The 24,998-nt window shown below is 40.0% G+C and overlaps 1 protein-coding gene across 1 annotated transcript in view; it reads left to right on the forward strand.

Annotated features, from left to right (window-relative positions):
• Window positions 1–24,998, forward strand: part of LOC124360751 (5'-AMP-activated protein kinase subunit gamma-2) — a 436,057-nt gene that overhangs the window by 182,575 nt on the left and 228,484 nt on the right. The window contains exon 5 of the mRNA XM_046814625.1: window positions 19,606–19,639. Coding sequence (XP_046670581.1) covers window positions 19,606–19,639 — 34 coding nt within the window. The remainder of the gene's footprint in view (window positions 1–19,605; window positions 19,640–24,998) is intronic.

Raw genomic sequence — 24,998 nt, forward strand, 5'->3', positions numbered from 1 at the left:
CACTGAATCCCAACTGGTATGATCCGGATTGTTTTTATTGCAAGATAAGGAATTAAAATTTGAATGTGGCGTAATCGTGAAGGACCCATTCATAGTCTTGGTGTGGGAGTCGTTTGGTATTTTATGAACAGTTTAACGTTTTAAAACTTTTAATCCTGCTTTCAAGAACTATTACTTTTTATTACCAACACCATTTATGAACAGTTATGAACATTTTTTTATAAACTAATTTATTCTGTTGTCGTTTTAGATAAAAAAATAATTTTTAGAAGCGAATGCTTAACCACAATAATTTACAAGTAAGACCAGTAAAATAAAGGCTTAAATTTACTAGCTAGTTATAATAGGCAAAAATCAATAAGTGTACTAGCACTACTTTCATTAGAAAAATTCCTGATATGTCCAACGTGTTCAAAACAAATTTGGTAATAAATGAGTGCCGTTATACAGAATGTAACGAACTTTGTATTCAAAATTTCAAACAAAAAAATTTCATAAACATATGTCGTGCATAACATAGGTCGAGAAAATGCCTTGTTTAGACGCTAGCTGCCATTTTGTATAAACATATTATTATCTCTAAAACTAGTTAAGCTAAAGAACCCAAATTCCGCACATAAGTTTGAATAGATTAGAGGAAAATAAAAAATGTGTTATTTTCTTTAGTATTAACAAATATGGCGTTTGTTGAAATTTTATTTTAAATCAAACAACAAAAAACCAATATAGCCTTTAAATATTTACTACGTACCAACTATTTAAACATGTTTGTTACAATTCTAACGTTACTTATTTCAACGGAATCCGTCAGTGCATAGGCGAGCACGACCACTCTAAAGATACGCTTGCACTGCACAAACCAGGAGCACACAAACATTTTGTCTTTTGACAGGCACTAACTGTATTACATCAGTCATAACATTTTTACAAGATACTAACTATTTTGCAATTTTTATAACAATTCCAACAGTACTTTTCCCAACTTCAATGCACAAGTGAGCACGACCACTTTAAAGGTAGGCTTGCACAAGCCAGGAGCAACAAACAATTAAATGATACATCTCAACTGTGACATGTTTGGTGCTTTGTTTGGTTTTTTTAGCTTACATTGTTTTAGAGATAATAATTTTTTTATAAAAAATACAAAATGGAGGCTAACGACTAAACGAGACATTTCTCGACCTATGTTTATATGGCATATTTTGTTTAATTTAATGAGTACTATCAGCCACAGAATTTTGTGACACGCTTTTGTGAACACCCTGTATATTTGTACAGTGAAGTCCTGGTTTATTTCTTCGTAAGATTAAAATCAATTATCATGCCTTCATTGTATTTAGCAATTGTCTTCACATGTAGTCTATCTATGGTGGCGTATATCTTCAAATGTATCTTCAAATTCACATGTATTTGAAGAAGTTTTATCTTAACCTTCTGAGATGATTTCATACCTGGTTGTTTTTCTCTTCGTCAGGTATATATCCCCGAATTGCGTATTCCATTTATACAATAACTTTTCACTTGGCATGAATAACGAGTGTTGTGGCAAACTGTACTGCCAAACTACCCGATGGATATTTATCGATAAAAGTACAGGCTAGATAAAAACAATCACATTATATTTCACTGTATTTGTCACCAGGTTTTACATTAAGTGCATTAGAGCCTTACATGGATATCACGTGATTCAGCACTTACGGTTGTCATTGAGTCAAAAGAACTGCTAATCTATGATGCAGGTCATTGGTTCCAACCTTTAGCCTGAAAGATAAATTGTTTAATTTCTCTTACATTGTTGTCTAAACAGTTGTTTTCTTTGCAAAGTGTGCAGATTTCGACTTCTTGTACTACTCGTTACAATAAAGGGTTTTGTTAAATTAGATAACAAAGATTTCTTTTGCGGGTTTTTGAGGACGAGGAACTTTAAAATGCGTTAATCTTAAATGCGTATTTTTATTATAAATTCCAAAGACTGGTGTTTTCCATTATATGAATAGTTTAGATAAACGTTGTACATGTCAAAATGCCCAGTAGTAAATGGCGACTCTAAAATTATAACTTAAAAGGAAATATGTTCGCCTTCGCATCAAATATGAATTAGTAGGCAGTGAGAGTTCTGTTGGTATCAAAAGGTCACAGATTTTAAAGGAAATGTGGAATACAAAAGCGCAATCAAGTAAAGGTTTAAGAGCATTCCCAGTGCAGACATTTGCTTGTAAATATGCAAAACATTTAAATGTACTCTCTCTCTCTCTCTCTCTCTCTCTCTCTCTCTCAGCCAATTTGTGTTTATTTATCTGCAAAAGAGACCCCGACACGCTGGGCACACACATTAGCTAATGTAAACCGTTACCACTTAAGTAAAGTAATGGTTTCGTGTGCAGTTTTATTTTTGCCCTTTCATGTTACCTCAGAGCGTACTGCGGTGTTACCTCAGAGACCTAGTGTTTTTGCTACAATTAACAATGGCACATGTCCGAAAAAATCTTATTACTTTCACATACTGGCTTTCGATTTTCTCATTTTATTAATTGTTGTGGGGGGGGAGAGGGACATAATGTTTTAGTGATGTACTTAGCAATTTCATGAGACTACATGGCATAATTAATTAATATCCAGGAAGATATAGTTAAAAAGGGTATTATTGGGATATACATGGAAACGTCCATAGACACTGTATACTGCACTTTTATAATTTAAAAAATATTAACGTTTATTATCCTAAAAAGAAATTGAACTGCTACTAAAGGTTTTATAGTTTTATCACTAGATGAGGAATTACATAAATTTAAATTAGGAAATGTATGCAGTTTTGTAATCATGTATAAATAAAAACGTAAAATTGTTTTACATGTGTGTAAAAATGTATAGTGTGTACAAAAAATAGTCATAGTTTCAGTAAGTGGCATGTTTTTTTAATGAAAAGTAATCTTATTTTGTAATGAAATTATTTTTTTATGAATAAAAATACGTCACTTACCCACAGTCGTCTTTTCTACAAGTACTGTACAAAGTTTATATGGATATCCTCAACCGTCTTTCTTTGGGCTTGAGAACAAGATCTTCAAAAATTCTGTTTTTAATTCCTACAACCGTTTGTGTAATATTTTTGTTTGTTTTTTCCTCTCTTCAGGAAAATTTGTCGAAAAACATTCTTTAAAAATTATTCCAACCGAAACACGATTGCACTACCTTAAGTCTATAAGATTAGTTAGCTGCAAACTACGTACTTAATCGCCAATATTTAAACAGTATTATCGAATATGTTTAAACTTGGTTACAATGATTAGCAATTACGCTTAATTTATAAAAAGCGGTAAAGAGTTAACAAAAGCAAACATAAAACAAAATGTTTCTTAGAAGGAAAAGGGATAAAAATTTAAAATTGTTTTGTTATCTTGCTAAGTAGGGTTATTACTGGATTCTGTGAATGACTGCAACAGTAAAGTTGGTTCGAGTAAAGAACGACCTAGGCATGTCATTCACCTCCTCTCGTGATAAGAGGACAACCTTGGTGAACATCCTGGCTGCCCTTGAGGTACCGTCCTGACACACTTAGACGTGGATAAGACACATCAGGAAACCACCGCAGTTACGTGGCCGGTGTCACTCACCTCCTCTCGTGATAAGAGAAGGACGGCCTTGGTGAACATCCTGGCTGCCCTTGAGGTACCGTCCTGACACACTTAGACGTGGATAAGACACATCAGGAAACCACCGCAGTTACGTGGCCGGTGTCACTCACCTCCTCTCGTGATAAGAGAAGGACGGCCTTGGTGAACATCCTGGCTGCCCTTGAGGTACCGTCCTGACACACTTAGACGTGGATAAGACACATCAGGAAACCACCGCAGTTACGTGGCCGGTGTCACTCACCTCCTCTCGTGATAAGAGAAGGACGGCCTTGGTGAACATCCTGGCTGCCCTTGAGGTACCGTCCTGACACACTTAGACGTGGATAAGACACATCAGGAAACCACCGCAGTTACGTGGCCGGTGTCACTCACCTCCTCTCGTGATAAGAGAAGGACGGCCTTGGTGAACATCCTGGCTGCCCTTGAGGTACCGTCCTGACACACTTAGACGTGGATAAGACACATCAGGAAACCACCGCAGTTACGTGGCCGGTGTCACTCACCTCCTCTCGTGATAAGAGAAGGACGGCCTTGGTGAACATCCTGGCTGCCCTTGAGGTACCGTCCTGACACACTTAGACGTGGATAAGACACATCAGGAAACCACCGCAGTTACGTGGCCGGTGTCACTCACCTCCTCTCGTGATAAGAGAAGGACGGCCTTGGTGAACATCCTGGCTGCCCTTGAGGTACCGTCCTGACACACTTAGACGTGGATAAGACACATCAGGAAACCACCGCAGTTACGTGGCCGGTGTCACTCACCTCCTCTCGTGATAAGAGAAGGACGGCCTTGGTGAACATCCTGGCTGCCCTTGAGGTACCGTCCTGACACACTTAGACGTGGATAAGACACATCAGGAAACCACCGCAGTTACGTGGCCGGTGTCACTCACCTCCTCTCGTGATAAGAGAAGGACGGCCTTGGTGAACATCCTGGCTGCCCTTGAGGTACCGTCCTGACACACTTAGACGTAGATAAGACACATCAGGAAACCACCGCAGTTACGTGGCCGGTGTCACTCACCTCCTCTCGTGATAAGAGAAGGACGGCCTTGGTGAACATCCTGGCTGCCCTTGAGGTACCGTCCTGACACACTTAGACGTAGATAAGACACATCAGGAAACCACCGCAGTTACGTGGCCGGTGTCACTCACCTCCTCTCGTGATAAGAGAAGGACGGCCTTGGTGAACATCCTGGCTGCCCTTGAGGTACCGTCCTGACACACTTAGACGTGGATAAGACACATCAGGAAACCACCGCAGTTACGTGGCCGGTGTCACTCACCTCCTCTCGTGATAAGAGAAGGACGGCCTTGGTGAACATCCTGGCTGCCCTTGAGGTACCGTCCTGACACACTTAGACGTGGATAAGACACATCAGGAAACCACCGCAGTTACGTGGCCGGTGTCACTCACCTCCTCTCGTGATAAGAGAAGGACGGCCTTGGTGAACATCCTGGCTGCCCTTGAGGTACCGTCCTGACACACTTAGACGTGGATAAGACACATCAGGAAACCACCGCAGTTACGTGGCCGGTGTCACTCACCTCCTCTCGTGATAAGAGAAGGACGGCCTTGGTGAACATCCTGGCTGCCCTTGAGGTACCGTCCTGACACACTTAGACGTGGATAAGACACATCAGGAAACCACCGCAGTTACGTGGCCGGTGTCACTCACCTCCTCTCGTGATAAGAGAAGGACGGCCTTGGTGAACATCCTGGCTGCCCTTGAGGTACCGTCCTGACACACTTAGACGTGGATAAGACACATCAGGAAACCACCGCAGTTACGTGGCCGGTGTCACTCACCTCCTCTCGTGATAAGAGAAGGACGGCCTTGGTGAACATCCTGGCTGCCCTTGAGGTACCGTCCTGACACACTTAGACGTAGATAAGACACATCAGGAAACCACCGCAGTTACGTGGCCGGTGTCACTCACCTCCTCTCGTGATAAGAGAAGGACGGCCTTGGTGAACATCCTGGCTGCCCTTGAGGTACCGTCCTGACACACTTAGACGTGGATAAGACACATCAGGAAACCACCGCAGTTACGTGGCCGGTGTCACTCACCTCCTCTCGTGATAAGAGAAGGACGGCCTTGGTGAACATCCTGGCTGCCCTTGAGGTACCGTCCTGACACACTTAGACGTGGATAAGACACATCAGGAAACCACCGCAGTTACGTGGCCGGTGTCACTCACCTCCTCTCGTGATAAGAGAAGGACGGCCTTGGTGAACATCCTGGCTGCCCTTGAGGTACCGTCCTGACACACTTAGACGTGGATAAGACACATCAGGAAACCACCGCAGTTACGTGGCCGGTGTCACTCACCTCCTCTCGTGATAAGAGAAGGACGGCCTTGGTGAACATCCTGGCTGCCCTTGAGGTACCGTCCTGACACACTTAGACGTGGATAAGACACATCAGGAAACCACCGCAGTTACGTGGCCGGTGTCACTCACCTCCTCTCGTGATAAGAGAAGGACGGCCTTGGTGAACATCCTGGCTGCCCTTGAGGTACCGTCCTGACACACTTAGACGTGGATAAGACACATCAGGAAACCACCGCAGTTACGTGGCCGGTGTCACTCACCTCCTCTCGTGATAAGAGAAGGACGTCCTTGGTGAACATCCTGGCTGCCCTTGAGGTACCGTCCTGACACACTTAGACGTGGATAAGTCACATCAGGAAACCACCGCAGTTACGTGGCCGGTGTCACTCACCTCCTCTCGTGATAAGAGAAGGACGGCCTTGGTGAACATCCTGGCTGCCCTTGAGGTACCGTCCTGCCACACTTAGACGTGGATAAGTCACATCAGGAAACCACCGCAGTTACGTGGCCGGTGTCACTCACCTCCTCTCGTGATAAGAGAAGGACGGCCTTGGTGAACATCCTGGCTGCCCTTGAGGTACCGTCCTGCCACACTTAGACGTGGATAAGTCACATCAGGAAACCACCGCAGTTACGTGGCCGGTGTCACTCACCTCCTCTCGTGATAAGAGAAGGACGGCCTTGGTGAACATCCTGGCTGCCCTTGAGGTACCGTCCTGACACACTTAGGAGTAGACGTGGATAAGACACATCAGGAAACCACCGCAGTTACGTGGCCGGTGTCACTCACCTCCTCTCGTGATAAGAGAAGGACGGCCTTGGTGAACATCCTGGCTGCCCTTGAGGTACCGTCCTGACACACTTAGGAGTAGACGTGGATAAGACACATCAGGAAACCACCGCAGTTACGTGGCCGGTGTCACTCACCTCCTCTCGTGATAAGAGAAGGACGTCCTTGGTGAACATCCTGGCTGCCCTTGAGGTGCCGTCCTGACACACTTAGACGTGGATAAGACACATCAGGAAACCACCGCAGTTACATGGCCGGTGTCACTCACCTCCTCTCGTGATAAGAGAAGGACGTCCTTGGTGAACATCCTGGCTGCCCTTGAGGTGCCGTCCTGCCACACTTAGACGTGGATAAGTCACATCAGGAAACCACCGCAGTTACGTGGCCGGTGTCACTCACCTCCTCTCGTGATAAGAGAAGGACGGCCTTGGTGAACATCCTGGCTGCCCTTGAGGTACATTCCTGACACACTTACGAGTAGACGTGGATAAGACACATCAGGAAACCACCGCAGTTACGTGGCCGGTGTCACTCACCTCCTCTCGTGATAAGAGAAGGACGTCCTTGGTGAACATCCTGGCTGCCCTTGAGGTACCGTCCTGCCACATTTAGACGTGGATAAGTCACATCAGGAAACCACCGCAGTTACGTGGCCGGTGTCACTCACCTCCTCTCGTGATAAGAGAAGGACGGCCTTGGTGAACATCCTGGCTGCCCTTGTGGATAAGACACTTCAGGAAACCACCGCAGTTACGTGGCCGGTGTCACTCACATTCTCTCGTGATAAGAGAAGGACAACCTTGGTGACCATCCTGGCTGCCTAGTAAAATCACTTTGAAAGGTCTTATAAATTCTTAGGTACAATTTTTAGTTTACTTTAGCATAAGCCTTGCTTCGGAATAATCTCTTAAATACTTTCTAGTCTGAGTGACTCTAGTGCCGCAGTCCTACTATTCCAGGCCAAGCACGTGCCGTGGCCCACACAAAGATAGAGGGGTGAGTGACAGCGGACTAGGCGGCCCTAGCAACAATGAAGGACTCAGTAATCACTATTAACCGGCTCTAATTGATGACCTGGTATTTGCCTGTCGGTTCCACTGTTTCTCTTGTCTCTCCGGTCCTGTTCCTTCGTTCCGCTGTCAATTATGTCTACAAACGTAACTTCAACGTTTCCTGACGCTGCAGTGCATTTTCAATTGTAATATCTACAGAATAAAATAGTAGCAGTTTACAGTACTTACTATTTTTACAAATTCAATTAGCCGATACGATGGGAGTATCGAAGGATCTGACAGAGGTAGCGCGCATACGGACAGACCGACGGACAGGTTTCCCTTTTACTTTTTTTTTATCTAAAATCAATAGGATTCTTCTATGGAACAAGAGGAAGCTATAGCTCAGTTTTTTCTTGAGATACTCTGCGAACAGGTAGACCTCAGCAAACGCTTAGCTATATCCATTATTTGAAGTTTGTTTTTGACGATGAGAGGATTGTGAAGGAAACACAATTTTTCTGGACATTTGCCTTTGTTCACTGATACAAAAAATCAGTATCACTACGTTTTCGAGATCTGAAATCTGATCTCTTCCTCAGGTAAATAACTAACCTAAGACGTAATTGCAAACTAGGTTAAAATAAACAAACCATACCAGAGCGATGTGACACGCTTAAGTCAGGAATCACAACCACCATGTTTTGTGTCAACTTCACTAACTCTAAAACATGCACTTAATAAAAAAACTAAACACAACACTAATTATAATGATTAGGGTGTTTAGTTAATTTAAGATGCAAGCTCTCAAGGTGTTTGATTTGTTTATTGGTTATTGGTACCGAGAATCAATTCTTTGTTTGAAGTTTGTTTTTGACGATGGAAGGATTGTGATGGAAACAGGATTTTTCCGGACATATCCGGACATCTTGTCTATGTAAAACTGAAATTTCATACATAAAAGTGTATAGATCAATTCGTAATCGACGTATCGTGCGGACAGAGAAAAGATGACATTAATCTGTCCCCTGAAATATAGCAGAAACTGTTATAATACTTTGTATATGTGGACTCTGGTTATACTCGTATATAGGCTTCGCTAATGCTCATCTAATAAATTGACTTTAAACCTCCACTTTTGAGGAGGTGGCGCTGTCAGTGCTAATCACTTTTTTGGTGTTTTTGTAGACAATGCAAGACGTGACAGTGCTGGTTTTGTATATTTGTACATCTGTAAATAATACATTTTAATACATATAAAACTAATAACTGCTATTGATACACCGAACTATCTGTATGAGACTACACAGGGCATTTAACTCATTCTACACGTCCCGTTTACCCTATTAGTTGACCTTGAAGATATTGTATTCCATAGGGAATAACAATTGTCATTGGCAAACATTGCCTTGTTTCACAGTACCTATCTATCACTAGAGATGCGAGAATGAACTTGATCTTTTGACCTTGGATTAAAGCGCTTATCAAGTCGGATATTAACTCATCTCCCGGTCCCCTGCCGTCTCTGTAGTGCATGTCAAACATTGTCTTGTTTCACAGTATCTATCACTAGAGATGCGAGAATGAACTTGATCTTTTGACCTTGGATTAAAGCGCTTATCAAGTCGGATATTAACTCATCTCCCGGTCCCCTGCCGTCTCGGTAGTGCATGGCAAACATTGTCTTGTTTCACAGTATCTATTACTAGAGATGCGAGAATGAACTTGATCTTTTGACCTTGGATTAAAGCGCTTATCAAGTCGGATATTAACTCATCTCCCGGTCCCCTGCCGTCTCGGTAGTGCATGGCAAACATTGCCTTGTTTCCCAGTATCTATTACTAGAGATGTGAGAATGAACTGAACTTGATCCTCTGACCTTGGGTTAACGCGCTGTTAAGTCTTGATAATAACTCGTCTCCCGGTCCCCTGCTATCTCGGTAGTGCATGGCAAACATTGTCTTGTTCCATAGTATGTATCACTAAAAATGTGAGAATGAACTTGATCCTCTGACCTTGGATTAACGCGCTTATCAAGTCGGATATTAACTCATCTCCAGGTCCTCTGCCGTCTCGGTAGTGCATGGCAAACATTGTCTTGTTCCATAGTATCTATCACTAAATATGTGAGAATGAACTTGATCCTCTGACCTTGGATTAACGCGCTTATCAAGTCGGATATTAACTCATCTCCCGGTCCCCTGCCGTCTCGGTAGTGCATGTCAAACATTGTCTTGTTTCACAGTATCTATTACTAGAGATGCGAGAATGAACTTGATCTTTTGACCTTGGATTATATTGCTGTACCAAGTCAGAAATTAACTTGTCTCCAGATCCCCTATCGTTTCGGCAGTATATGCCCAATGATGCCTTGTTTCACGACGTATATCACTAGAAATGCAAAAATGAACTTTATCTTTTGAACTTGGATTATATTGCTGTATTAAGTCAAAAATTGAATCCTCCCCAGGCCCCTTGTCATCTCGGCAGTAAATGGCGAATGTTGCCTTATTTCACGGCAACTGTCACTAGAGATGCAAAAATGAACTCGATCTGTTGTCCTTGGATTATCGCGCTGTATCAAGTCAGATAATAACTCATCTTCCGGCCTCCCAACTTCTCGGCAGTAAATGGAAAATGTTGCCTTGTTTCACGACATATATCTCTAGAAGTTCTAAGATGAACTTGATCTTTTGACCTTGGATTATTGCGCCGTATCAAGTCGGATATTAACTCCTCTCCCGGCCCCCTGCCGTCTCGGTGTACATGACAAACTTGACGTCATCTCGTTCACGAGCCTTGCTTACTGGTGTTCTACAACATGACTTAGAGAGTAATTAATGAGTCTCCAACATATGCAAGCTTCATCTCTAGCCTATTTTAAGTGTATGCTAAACGTAATGGTTTTCGGGCATCTACTTCTATGTAACTTCTCTACAAATTGTATTTTCAAAAATTAAAATTTGAGTTTTAATGAATCTTAGTTTTTAATTTTATTATTTTTCATAATCTGTTTGCTACGGAACATGAAAAATCCAAAAAAAATTGCAGTCTTATTTGCTGTCATCGGATCTTCCTAGTTTCCTGCGCTGGACCTCAAAGAATTTTTATTGACTTTTTGAGCTCTTGTGCAAACATGTCTCTTGTTGTACTGTCTATTTACCATCTCTGCAGTAGTGAATGGTTCTCTCTGTCACTAAAGACTCAGTTGTAAAGAACTGCGCCCACGTTATCATCTGCTACTTCTACATTGCCATCCTTAAGGGTGTTCCTCGATGCCAGTTTTACATCAACTATGTTCTTCGCCACCGCTTCAGGCGATAAGATAACAAGAGTTTCTATCCATCTCTCCGCGGTGCTGCCGAGTTCGACAGTCTCCATCCTTTGACTCGCGAGTTAGTCATTTCACTCAGTAAGCTGGGATAAGGGTTATTAGTGACAATCTCACAGCAGCTGTGAGGGGGAAGCGATTGTGATGGATGGATAAAACGCGGTTTCCTGCTGCGGTAGCGGCGGTAGTACCGGCCTTGGTCCTCCCCACACGCGTCTGCTGCGCACTACCGCCGACCCGCCCACCAGAGCATTATATGGATGTGGTGTTGTGGTACTTAGCCTGCTGTTGATGTTAATCACTTGTTTGCTTTCATTGTTTCTGTTCCATGCCCTGAAACCAGTGCTTCATTCCTTGTAATTTCGCTGTCTCCTAACTACTATATCGTGGTGTTTAGATAGATTTGTACACATTTCGCTGTATTCTTGTAAACAAATCTCCAGTTATTCCAATGATTCATCAAGATTTCGCTCATGATTCGTTTTGGTTTTCAACCAAAATTGGCTAGAAGGTCATGAATTCAAGTTCCTTGTTGATTTCAGTGTTTGGAGTCTCTTGGATTCTCGAGTTAAGAATCAAGGGGTTAAAATAAATAAATACTTTACTTTTACATCTATGACAGCGGACATAAAACAGTGTCTTTGAGTTTGTGGAATTTTACAAAAGTCGATTACACACATTGAATGTGTGTGATAATGCATAGAGGGTAAAGTCTCTGCTCATAAATCATTTTTATATTCATCTAGCCTTCACATCCTACTAAAGCAAAAGTTCTATAACAGTTCGTATTTACATTCAGTGTTAACCCAGGGTAGTTAATGAGTTAATGACCGATCCCAGAGGGAGAATTCTACGATACATTACAGCCATGGCGTGATGCTCCTAAATTTGATCATAGATTCTTGAAATTCTCAGAGGTCTCAAATATCTATGACTTACAAGGGCCATATTTTGTCAGCCGCTCGCTTGGATCGTCGACACGGTTGATGAGGACTGTACGCAGTACAACAGCTGTTAGCACTTCACGCGAGCAGAGTAGCCATGGCGTGATGCACGTGAGTGGTGAGCGAACTGTTGTCACAGTCTCGACAGATAACGAGTCAATTGTGTCAGCCGCTCGATTGGATCGTCGACACGGTTGATGAGGACTGTACGCAGCACAACAGCTGTTAGCACTTCACGTGAGCAGAGTAGCCATGGCGTGATGCACGTGAGTGGTGAGCGGACTGTTGTCACAGTCTCGACAGATAACGAGTCAATTGTGTCAGCCGCTCGCTTGCAGCTGTGGATTAATAAATCGACTACGTTATATAACTGGACCGCAGGCAGTACTGCAATGTATAATAATCCTGTCTGCCAATAATATTAGTAAATGTGGATGGTTTATTGGGATGTTTTTGTAGTATATACTCATAGGATGGAGTATAAAGCTCACCCCCGGTAACTATACATATGGAAAGTCATGATCAAAATCTGATGTAATAGACTCCCTCCCCCATCTGCCATCTTATGGGGCACTAGTCCCGTAAATGCCTTAGTGCGAACATGAGTGATATCGTACCTTCATCGGATGATGTGGTGGGTGTGAAGGGATGATTTATTCTGAAATAACTTTCATAGTTGAGCACGGAAATTATCATTATAACTACACTCTAAAATGACAGACTTTAGAAATTTTAAGATTAGTTCTTGAGGTATCTTCAGAAACCTGTAGCCTTTGCATGAAAATATTGACTAGCTAGTGCGCATGCGCGGCCGAGGCTACATCGCTTTGCCACCTCAGATATAATTTTCAGCTGATGGTTTCATCATTCTGTATTACCAGTTCTGACCATATCCTTTCAGGGTTTCAAACTGTACAACAGTCAGACGATACTTTGAACAGTTAGACTATTTGTAAGTCTATGAGATCGTCTTAGCTAGGAAAGTTTCAGTTATAGAGTTTAGTCCCCTACTGAAGTCGAAGAAAGTGAGAATGCAACATTCTGCTGCACAATCTTCAACGAGTACGCCGTAACACAGTCACAACTGACAACTCTGTCTGAAGAATCCCACGAACTTGTGTCCCATCTGTTACTTTCTCAGCCTTACTTACTAAAGAGTGGAAGCAGTGCCCTGGGTGTGAACCGGAGCATGATGAACAATCTTCTGCTTGTGAGGATTTTTCTGCACAGGATTTTTTGTGACAATTGTGGACTCACACGAGTACATCAGTGTGGTTTGGATTGTCAGCACTTACCGATGCCGCACCAACAACACCCGTAGCTCATGCTACCTGGGGAAGGAAATTTGCCTTGCCTGGTCGTGCTCATGTGGTCTCCTTGCTCACTAGGAGAGGATTTTCTCTATATTCTGAGTTGAGTAGCTCCTCGGAGTTACAACGGATAGCTCCTATTAAAAAAATATGCTCCCCGCTACTTAGTATGGCTATTAAGGCATAGAGGCACCACTTCTGTGCTATGCACCTGGCTTGCTTGAGAAACCAAATTTAAGCAAAGGAGTAGACACTCCGCCTAGTGAAGCTGTTTCGACGTCGTTTCATCTCAGTTGTCACTGAGTTACAGCGTACTCAGATGAAGATTATAACCTTTGCTCTCTCTCTCTTCGAGTACCATCCCGGCCAGTGTAGGAGACTACACTCGTCTACTAGACGATACTGTTACTATCTGAAGAAACAAATCTATCTGTACTTATTAAACTTATTCAAAAAGGAAGTTTTCGCTGAACCAGACGAATTCTCTGAAAATGAATTGCTAGCAATATATTTTTAACTACGCGTTGATTGTAATTGGAGTAGAGGTTAAACGGTTTGTCGACGCGTGATGTCAATTAACAGCAAGGTAGGAGTACGCCACACCACGTGTCGCGTAACAGGCCTCGCTGAGGTCGCGTTCAAAGTGTATATAGGTAATTTCATCGACTACATATGTTACTCTCACTTATTATAACATCATATTATTGTACTCAGTTTGCAAATTTATTTATTTTGTGAAGTTCTCGTTGCCATCATGCTTGTCTATAAGACCAGTGCAAAAAGGTTCGCTAACGCTCAGCCAAATCCCATGGCGTGTCATGCACCATCAGGGAAATGTGTTGCTTGTATAGAAGTGAAGATGCTTCATGCGAGTTCGTTTTCAAGGAATTGTGCAAAAGAAAGTCCCCCGAGTGATAGGCTTCGCTAACGCTCAGCCAATGGTTTAAAGTGCAATTGGTCATTAGGACTATTCCTAATGTTTGGTGTAATTTGGTAATGTCTTGACCGAAAAGGCTCAATAGAATTGTTAGTGTTCTTGCCGTCCTTATTTCTTCAATACAATGGCAATGTTCTTGCCTTCCTCATTTCTTAAAAAAAAAGTTAGGACCGAACAGGCTCAATAGAATTGTCAATATTCTTGCCGTCCTCATTTCTTCAAAAAATGTTATGACCGAAAAGGCTCAATACAATGTCAATGTTCTTGCCTTCCTCATTTCTTAAAAAAAGTTAGGACCGAACAGGCTCAATAGAATTGTCAATATTCTTGCCGTCCTCATTTCTTCAAAAAATGTTATGACCGAAAAGGCTCAATACAATTGTCAATGTTCTTGCCTTCCTCATTTCTTAAAAAAAAGTTAGGACCGAACAGGCTCAATAGAATTGTCAATATTCTTGCCGTCCTCATTTCTTCAAAAAATGTTATGACCGAAAAGGCTCAATACAATGTCAATGTTCTTGCCTTCCTCATTTCTTAAAAAAAGTTAGGACCGAACAGGCTCAATAGAATTGTCAATATTCTTGCCATCCTCATTTCTTAAAAAAATTTATGACCGAAAAGGCTCAATACAATGTCAATGTTCTTGCCGTCCTCATTTCTTAAAAAATGTTAGTTGTGCACACTATGTGATAACAATTAGTTAGGTACTTAAGGTTACAAATATACGTGTTATTTTAAATCGTGAAAATTATAACTAATTTTATAAATGTGTTAAAGGACAAAAAATGATTTGTAGAGAAATGTGGTTTCAAAAAGTCATTATTCAAAATTTTAAACACCGTTCACATTTTATTATTGTAGTAGACTTTTTTTTCTTAAATGAAAGCCGCGCGTGGCACTACAATTTCCACATTTGCCAAAAGTATGTTTTTTAAATTAAGTACTTAACACATTGTTTCCTACGGGAGTACCAACGGTAAGGCACGTGCGGCTCGTGAGCAGGTGGTTCACCTCCGTTTTGCGCAACAAGACCTCTCTCTCCTGTGTGCCGAATTAAAGGTCATGGCGGTCTCGAGGCACGGATGCTATGTGTTTTGATAGTGGGCCAACCCAGATAAATGCGGTATAGCAGTGGTGCGTAGTGGCGTGCGTGAGGAGGAGCACGCACACGCACACGCACTCTGGTCGCGTAGTGTGTGTCGTCTTTGTCCACGAAAGTAAAAGTAGGCCTGCCACATTAGTAGCGACGCCGTACAGCACTTATCGCAGTCCTCCTGTCGAGCCTATGGGTTAAGCAATTCCCTCACTGTCCTTTGCAGTAATTATCCTCGAATTACGAAATCCATATGGTTCTGATTCCACTTAACTGCTTTGTTACCGGTTAGCTATTAGTCAATAGCACTTACTTTACTCAATACTTTATTCAGACTTTGCTTTGGGTCAAAATACACGCACAACCTGGAGTGTAGACATTATCGACATTAGCCTCTTCATAACTCGCTTAGTTTTGTTGCTAGGAACTTTTATAAAAAATAAAGTATGTTTAAAGGGCTTTAAAACAGGTTCTATGAGTTTTCCCCGAATAATGCATCGGTTTTTGGTAATTGTACGTAGAAAGTTTCCATTTTGGCGTTTGAAAATACTAATCAACTTTCAACAACAAATAATTCCGATTGTATTGGGTCTGCATGTATCATAAATACACGATTATTTTCGTTTTCTTGTAAGCTATAATTTTGCCCTCTACAGGTTTTTCGATTAAATGCATATTTTTCCAGTTATTCGCGAACAACCGTCTGAAAAGGGTTTTTTTGCCTGAAAACCGACAATTTCACTCGCTAATAAGTCAAAATGTATTGACTTTCAGAAAAACAACTTCATAGAACACAAGTTTTTTCGCTTATTTTCAATGAAAAATTGTTCACCCCCGGGAGGGAGTACTCCCGGCACAGGGTACATTTTAAAATAGAGGACAAGTAGAACCTAAATCCAAAATTTTTATGAAAATAGGTGCTGTATGGGACAAATACACAGTTTACTCTATTGTTACCGCCATTGACTGAACTAATTCTCAATGGGAGGTTTCTAACCTCCCACTGTCACCACATACTACTATCTGACCCTTTACGATTAAGTTGCAATACATACTGCGGGTGTCTGTTTTAGTGAGTTTCTACGACTAGTTCCTTGTAGCTAGGTGCTCAATAATATAATTTTTTTTATTTACATTGGAGTCATTAGAATTGTCGAGTTCAATTCCGATTTCATTCCTTTTCCAGAATACAATCTCTCCTCTCCTCTCCTTCACCTTAATAATAACAAAACATAACTAGTAAAACTAAAGAATCTTCTTTAAAATAACTTGAACAGTATTCTATCTTTTTCCAATGTACTTTAAGTCAGTTTGTATTCATTCTGAAAAACTAATTGGCTTGTACTCTAAAAGTCAACTTTTTACATTGAATATTTCATTTACATAATAATATTCCGAACTCGACAACCTTTCTTATCGGAACTTATTCTTTTTCAATGGACACTAAATTGCATCATTATCCTAAGTGGTCTGAAGAACTTCCTCCTATTTGTCTGTTTTTGCTTCACCTGTATTCAGACCCGCGTCCTAATTGGTGTTTTCTGTCTGATTCACTTTCTTCTCGCTTTTTCTATACCACGAATGAGCAGCTGTGCAAAATATCAGTGAATGTATCCAGTTAATACAATCAATAATAACTTTCAATATTCCGAGAGCAATATCCAACTTGAGTTTATGTATTATACAGGATGAATAAATATTCACGACTCCCTCTATTTTTGTTTTAAAGTTTATATAAGGAGATATCCTTTCGGTAGTGGTATAATTTGGAAAGGAAGTTTCCTTTGATGAGTCTGATATTTTTTGTGACCCCCAAAAATGCGAGATTTGGGGGGAAAATCCAAAATTTAAATATATACCCCTTTCAAATGACCCTTTTATTTTGAAGAGCATAAACAACTTCAAACAATGGTGAAAACCAGAGATCGCCATATCTTTTCCATTCAAATTAATAGCCAGTGTTACCAGAACAATATTTTTAATTTTTCAAGTCAAATCAAATGTTCAAACTGAAGTACTCCTACTATTTGGCAGTGAGACGAGCGTAGGGTGAGCTCCTCTCTCACGTTTTAAAAAGTCTGAAGTGGTATTTGGTTGCAGGCCCCATCAATCTTGTTCCGTAAATTTTCAACATTTTCTACTGGTGTTTTGTAAAATGTTAGTGTAAAGATTTCATTAAAACAAAATGTTGACGACTTATTGTTTTGGATGGGAAAGAGATAGCGATCTCTGGTTTTCACCATTGTTTAAGTATGTTTATGCTCTTCAAAATGAGGGATCATTTGAGTGCGTTAAAATTTAAAAATTTTAAGCTGTCTCCAAATTCCGCATTTTTGGGGGACACAAAAAACCTTCAAAATGGCGAAATAAAACTTCTTTTTCACATTGCACCACTACTCAAAGTACATCTCCTGGGGTCCTGACTTTTTAGTCACCCTGTATATTTGTAAAAAATGCGCGAGTTGGCAAACAATGTGCAAGGACGAGGAAGAATTGGGGTATTAGTCATGTATTTTTAATTCTGGAAAGAAACGTTCTCAACTTGATGATTAACATCGTAGAAAAGATGTGGAACGAAGTAAAATGGACATACCAATTGAACGCCTGTTGTTTTTAGTTGATTTATTATAAATTAGGGCTTCCGGACGTTAACCGTGTGTGTGTAGTAGAGCTGTCTTTGTAACGTTAGCTCTGACTGTAGTTGTTTCTCCACAGCGAGGGCATAGTATTTCAAGAATTAATTTTTTTCACCAGTTTTTTGACGTAGTTATAACAGGAAAACCTAGATCTAGGAGAGTACAGGTTCTTCGTCGAACCCGAAGGAATCACTCGCTTACAAGATGAACATCGTGTGACAAGATGTAGATGTAAGGCAACGTCTGTCTGTCTGTCTGTGTGTCGACAACGTTGTGCAATGTTGACACATGTTTAGCGGCTTCTGCCACAATACACGGTAGCTGTATCTCGTTATCGTGTCGGCAGCATTGCCAAACCCAGGTCGCTAGTCGAGGATATACACTGATTGCTCACACGGGGAATCGTGACGTTGCTGACACAGCCGCGACTATCAATTAGCGATTAGATGGTCAGATAGAGGTGACATCGGGAGCCTTGGCGGCGGTCACCTGACTGAGGTCAGGGGTCACCAAGGTCGACCGCAGCATCTGCTCACGGTTACAACCGTCACCGGTTCCACCACAACAGAGATAACTCATCTTACAAAACAAATTTAAAAGGGAAATTGTGTAATATTGGTGACGATGTTCACTCTTGACCCTGTTTCCAATCTTATTCTGCTTCTTCATTTCATAATTTTATATAATATTAAAATATATATATATATATATATATATATATATATATATATATATATATATATATATAATTATTAATAATAATTATTTAGATGTATATTGTCTATAATTTAGCGACAGCGATGTGATTTCATTGAATTCCGAAAAATGAAATTATCATTGAGTTCAGAGTTAGGCGTAGTACAATGTGGAACATTTGGAAATATCAAGGGACCTAGTGGTGATCCCTGCGGCACTCCCGATAGACTATGTGGACAAGTGTAGTGCGGTAGTGTACAGTGCAATGGTGCGGTGACTCCACCACTTTTACCATGCTGAGGTGGATGTTCTCTACCGGCAGTCGCCGTGAGCCCAGTCCCCAGAGGAGCAAACCCAGGAGTCGCTCCCTGGACCCCAGCAGCCTGCAGGCCACCTCGCTTCGGACATTCCAGCAGCAACAGCAGCAGATACACCAAGTATGTCCTCTTGTGGTCGTTACGATTTTGCTGTTATACTACTCACTTGATATAACCAGGTCTTTCGGTAATCCACGCTTTTGAAAGTTCAGGGGTTTTACGAACCACAAGATGAAACACGAAAGGATAGCAAACAGCGAGATTCATTCACTAGCACATCGTAAATATAGTAGTTTTTAATGTAGATTAAAATAATAAGTCTTAGATTAATATGTATTTTAATGTATTTTAATCTAAGGATGTTTATCTCCATTTTTACGATCAGGATACTTGATTGTATGTATTACTTTGACGACTCTTAAATTATGTGCAAATCTCACAAATACAAAGGTCTTTTAACGGTATTACATTTTCTTTACTCGGCTGTCTGTATTGTATCGTCTAATAATAATTAAAGAAAAACAAGAGTTTAAATTAGAAATAATATCGAAGAATAAATTATTAATAATATTCGTTTTGTTTCAGAAAGTTGCAGCGTTAAGCCAGCAACAGCAAAAAAGTGAGTAAAAAGTCAATTTTTGGGTTGTTATAATAGATTTTATCTACATGTGTGTGTGTTTTTTAGTTGGATTTATTTTAAAAGCAGCCATCGATGTACTTTTATGTACTACCCTACACACACGCGCGGGCGCGCGCACCTCTTCTACTCCAATCTTGTCGGTTGACACTCGAGAGTAACTTGCCTTTTCCTGTTGTACACTCGAGCAAACTTCTCGACTTGTAATGTTTGCCATCGTGTGACTCTTGAGACTGGGAGTGGTGTGGATTATCTTGTGCTCCGTGTTGTTTTCCATACTGCTGCGTTTTAGTTGGGTGGTCCATGAAAGTCAAATATGTTCCGGACGTTTTAAGGCAAATAAGGTAAACTAGGAAGATGTATATCTGCGTAGAAAACAATTCAATGTCAACTGATGGCTCTTGAGGTCAAGGTAGCCGAGTCAAGGAAGAGCGAGGTTAACGGGTTCTAGGAGGGTGATCCATAAGCGATCTTCTTCTCGGAAGAGTCAGTCTCCCCGATTAATAGTTTTGTACCCTAAAACCCTCTATTTTGAAACTTTGGTTACCCTGTTTTTGGTGGCTCAAATTAGTGTAATGCCTGTCTCATTTTAAATATACGGTGTGTTCCCAAGTTTTGAGGATTGTTTACAGTACTTGCAGTTCTTCATGACTCATTTATGCAATTATAAAACCACTTAGGGTTGTATTGGTAACGGTTATATAATATAACCCTTAGGTTTTCTGTTGTACAATCAGTATTAATACCAGAAATTTTAAAATCATTTGAATGGTTGGTTGTAATTCATACTTTTAATATTGAACATGTTTTTGAGTTCTACGGATCGAGTCAAACAACAATGATATTAAGATTGCACATCTAATGAAATAATTAATTTAATTAAATAAGGATTAACAACACTGGTCAATACACATTGTCTTGCGTAGTGCATATAGTTACATGTGTATATGTGGTGAAATATTAATTGGATTAAGACCTGTAGGGTACGTCCAAGATGCACGCTGGTTTTCTGAGTCAGGCGATCGGCGCCGATCAGCGCCGAGTCGGCGTGCGTAAAATTCCACGTTGTTAAGCAGGAGTGGCCACACTGCACCTGCGCGCTAACTTTCTGCGCACTGGTAGTCTGACTCAGATTTTTACCGGAATGATTTGTTCATTCTGGTTTCAGACGACCTGCTAGTCGGAAAGTGATTTTCATGTGTGTATATTGAGTGTTGTTTGTTTTTTTTTACGATGGATATCGACGATTTAGTATCAAAAGTGAAACTTAATCCTCCGATATGGGATAAGCGCCTTAAAGAACATTCCAATAGGAACATCGTTGATGCCTGTTGGCGGAAGATTTAAAGATATTAAGGATGTTTTAAAGAGGATCACGGATTATAATAAACGGTACCAAGAACTGGCACATACTTTCTCACAATGTTCTAAAACGTGTTTTATAGGCCAGGGTCGATATAGGTAGTTTCATTTGCTGGTGCCCACATAAGGGTTGCTTCAATTACTAGAATTATTAGAAGTTTGTTAGTAAATCAGCTGATCTTTTCAAGTCAGTTTCAATGTTTAGTAAACAACGTATGTTGTAAAAGACATTTTGTAAAACCACTTTTTTGGGTTCAGAGGACCCCAAAACGTAAAGGTCCGTCAAAAAACCAACATCGAATTTGTGCGATCACTATACTTTCTCTATAAATTATAAAAATTGTGTTTACGTACCTTAATGTGACAACCAGTCTCTCTTCCGCTTGAATAGGGGTTGTGTGGTAATTCGCCCAGTTTCTTAGTCAGCCTGTGTTCAATTTTTGACAAAATAAAATAAAAGTTATCCGGGATCATTCTGAAATATTTAAAAAAATGGGTTTTCGTCGGCAAGTAATTGCGGAAATAGGTGTTTGTACTCCCCGTAAACAGATCTTAATTTATTAATTGGATGTATTTCACTTCTCATAGGTTTTAACTTGGCTGCAATAAAGCTGCAGCCTGTTCACACTTGTAAGTTCCATTGTACACTGATATCTTTTTGGTAGCAGCTCTTTCTGCGCTGACAACCTGCTTACATAATGGCTACATCAGCCTCCCGCTCAGAGTCAGACAGTCGGCGCCGAGAAATCTGACTCTGTCTACCTGCTTTTTATCAGCGTGCATCTTGGACGTACCCGTATAAGATCAAGAGTCTGGTAAGACAAATATATGGCAAGAAAAACTGAATGAATGAGTAAACTTATATTCCTTCATAAAGGATCGGAAAACACCGTACGGGCTATAGTTTAACTGTTCGCTCCACAATCATATATAGGGCTGATTTTTGGCGCGGGGCCATTTCAATTTCCAGCAACTCCGTTCGTGGTTAATCAAAGACTATTCTCTGGCGAGGTTCATTCCGTAAGGCCCATTTGTTACGTCATCTGTTGAGATGTTGATTGTCCCTTCTAATACTGTCGCCCAACTGGAAGTGGTAGGAAACCCATCCAACATTTATAATCCAGGAGCCTTGATACAATTTGCAATGCATAAGCACACAACTTAGTTTTCTTGAAATCGCTAGAGGAATTGTTCTATTTTAATTGATTTCTGACGCGCTAGTTTTGGTCGGGTCGAAATGTTGGAGGGGGGGGGGGTGTCAAAAAGGTTAAACATATGGAACGATACATTTTTCTCGGATTACATGTACCCTGACTTGGCACACTCAAATCCAATCTTAAAACACAATGAATATTCATTCCAATAGACTATGGGTAAAGAGTCTGGACGTTGCCGCTTTTAGGGTTTGTATAAGTTTGGACACTTATATAACATTTATTTACGGCGCATTTTAAGTATGGCAAGTTAAGAAAAATATTATCTGAAAAAATGGGCATTTCATAATTTTTAACCCTTTGGGTACCTTCCCATTTCGACCTCCAGCAAGGCTAATGCGATCAATCTATTTTTAAGGAGAATTTTGTCTATCGGTTGTAAAGAAAATGAATTTGAGTGCTTCCACTCTGCAAATTGGCTGACGGCTCATGGACCAGTAAGTAGCTGGGGCGTTGATTTATGAGAGGATTTACGTGCTCTCACCCGGCTTACCGGGGTTGGAGATCTTGAAATATTGAAAGATTGAGGTCGGATAGGATCTCATAAAACTCTTTTATCTTGGCACGCTTACATCCTATATCCGGATAGGGATATCACTTATTCACGGCAGCCGTTGCAGTGAGTTGCCACCACGATAAGGGTGTCAGTTGTCATCTGCGTTAATTATTCTGTTTAGTTGTTCATCTCTCTTGATCTTCTCTCTCATCAACATTGTTTAGCTTATTAGCTAGTAATGTTAGCTGAGTGTCCGGAGCGCAAGATGAAAGGAATGATGTCAGTTTTAAGTTCAATCAGAATTTTGGTCACAATGCTCTTAAGATAGTTGATAAAAAATAATTGAATCTTTTGAACGTTCCACGAGGAATGGTCATGGTCGGCATGTGAAACAGAATTTTGTAGTATATTATAATTAGACAGAAACATTTTTCCATCAAACATAATTGGAGGAAATTACAGGTTTTTATTTATAAACAAAACTCTCTCGAATAAATTTTATTACAAACATGCCATTTTCTTAAATTATATTTCATTATGAAACATATTTCCCTATGCGACAAATCATTAAAACCCTATCACTCCAAAGCTGTATTGCAATTTTTATCTTAGCCGTTTTATTTGGGTCTGGTTACAAAATTGCCTAATTGTCCTAAATTCTACCCCTATTCATCATGGAATAGTAAAAACATTAGTGTTCCACTTTTCTGTATTCTGAAAAGTTATCTTTAAGGACTATGACTTTAAAATAAAAATCATTTATAAAAAAATTCGGTGCCCCTCTAAAATCGTAGGTTTTGCCTTAACTGTCTTTTGAGATGACTCTTGGAAATTATTATCCAGATTTGCCGCTAATTAATGCTGTGGGTACTTGTTTTTTTAGCTGTTTACTATTAAACTATGAGCTAATATTTATAGTTATTCGACATGTTTTGTTATGGAAGCCAGTAAATACTGCGTTATAAGATGAGTGTTGGTTTCAGTTTGGAAAACAACTACAGAATACAAGTTGGTCGGTAGTACGTAGTTTGTCGCATGCACATCCTTTACTGTGTCTGTCTTAACAGCGATATCATTGATATAAGAGTAGAGTAATTTCTAGGCGGTGTTTTAGAAATTTTGACAGTGTAATCCACAACAAATACTAATAAATAATAACATATAAGTGAAACACGGATGGAAGAAATCCAAAGCCCCTGTATACCAAATTTACTACCCGCCTAAAACGCCTGTTCTTGATTTAAATTTATTCAAGTCGTACTAAAGAGTGATACTTTTTTAATCACTCCAAATTCAGAACCACTCAGTAATCCAGGAGAAAGATAAAAACTACACATCTTTCTGTTTGAAATGTAGTAGTATTGATCGCATCTTAAAATATTTCGACACGATCAAATATTACAGGGGATAAAAGAAGCAAGTTGTTGTCATCTGTAGTGCCTGTTAAAAAATAAAGTGTAGGTTATACTTTTCATTCTATTATAGTTCGAGACATATAATTGCAAGCCTGGCCGTTTTGCTTTATTATTAATTAGCAATCTAAAGCGATCTTAATTAATAGTAAATACTATTGTTATCACAAGAAACTAATCTTCTATACTTAAGATAGTTTAATAATATATATCACTACAAGTTTATTCTCATTAATCCATACTTGCAATGGTATGACTGGTACTATATTTACACAGATATAGTAATACAGTCAAGGTTCTATTTTATATACATGTATAAGTTGGGTACAGGATGTTTCGTAACTCTTGTCAAATAATCTTTACCTAAACTTACAATGCACGAACAAATCATGTACATTTGAAAAAGACGCTTAGGTTTTTCATCTTTGTCTTTTACAAAATACGAGAAACTCAGTCGTGATATAATAGGTTATAGCGTACAATGTTGGCATGACCATTTAATAACACTCAACTTTTGGGTTTAAATTACAAAATATATGTGACTTTTTAAAAATGAAAGTCATTTTAAACATTTTATGGCCATTTTACACAAGCTACTACAGCAATAAACATTATTAACAAACAATGTTTGCCTAAAAATACAAAACTTTTGGTATTTTGTTTCTTGAATTGGATGAAAAAGTTTCATGCTTTTTCAACCGACCTTAAATGACGAATATATAATTTGAAGATACTATTTATTTTTGTTCTTTTTGGTATTTAGGTGTTTGCATAATCATATGTAATATACATATATAACATTATACATGTTTTTAATTTTCTGTGTTGATGCTCTATGTTTATTGTATTCTGATAAC

Source organism: Homalodisca vitripennis, chromosome 4 (assembly GCF_021130785.1).
Source record: "Homalodisca vitripennis isolate AUS2020 chromosome 4, UT_GWSS_2.1, whole genome shotgun sequence".
NCBI lineage: Eukaryota > Metazoa > Arthropoda > Insecta > Hemiptera > Cicadellidae > Homalodisca > Homalodisca vitripennis.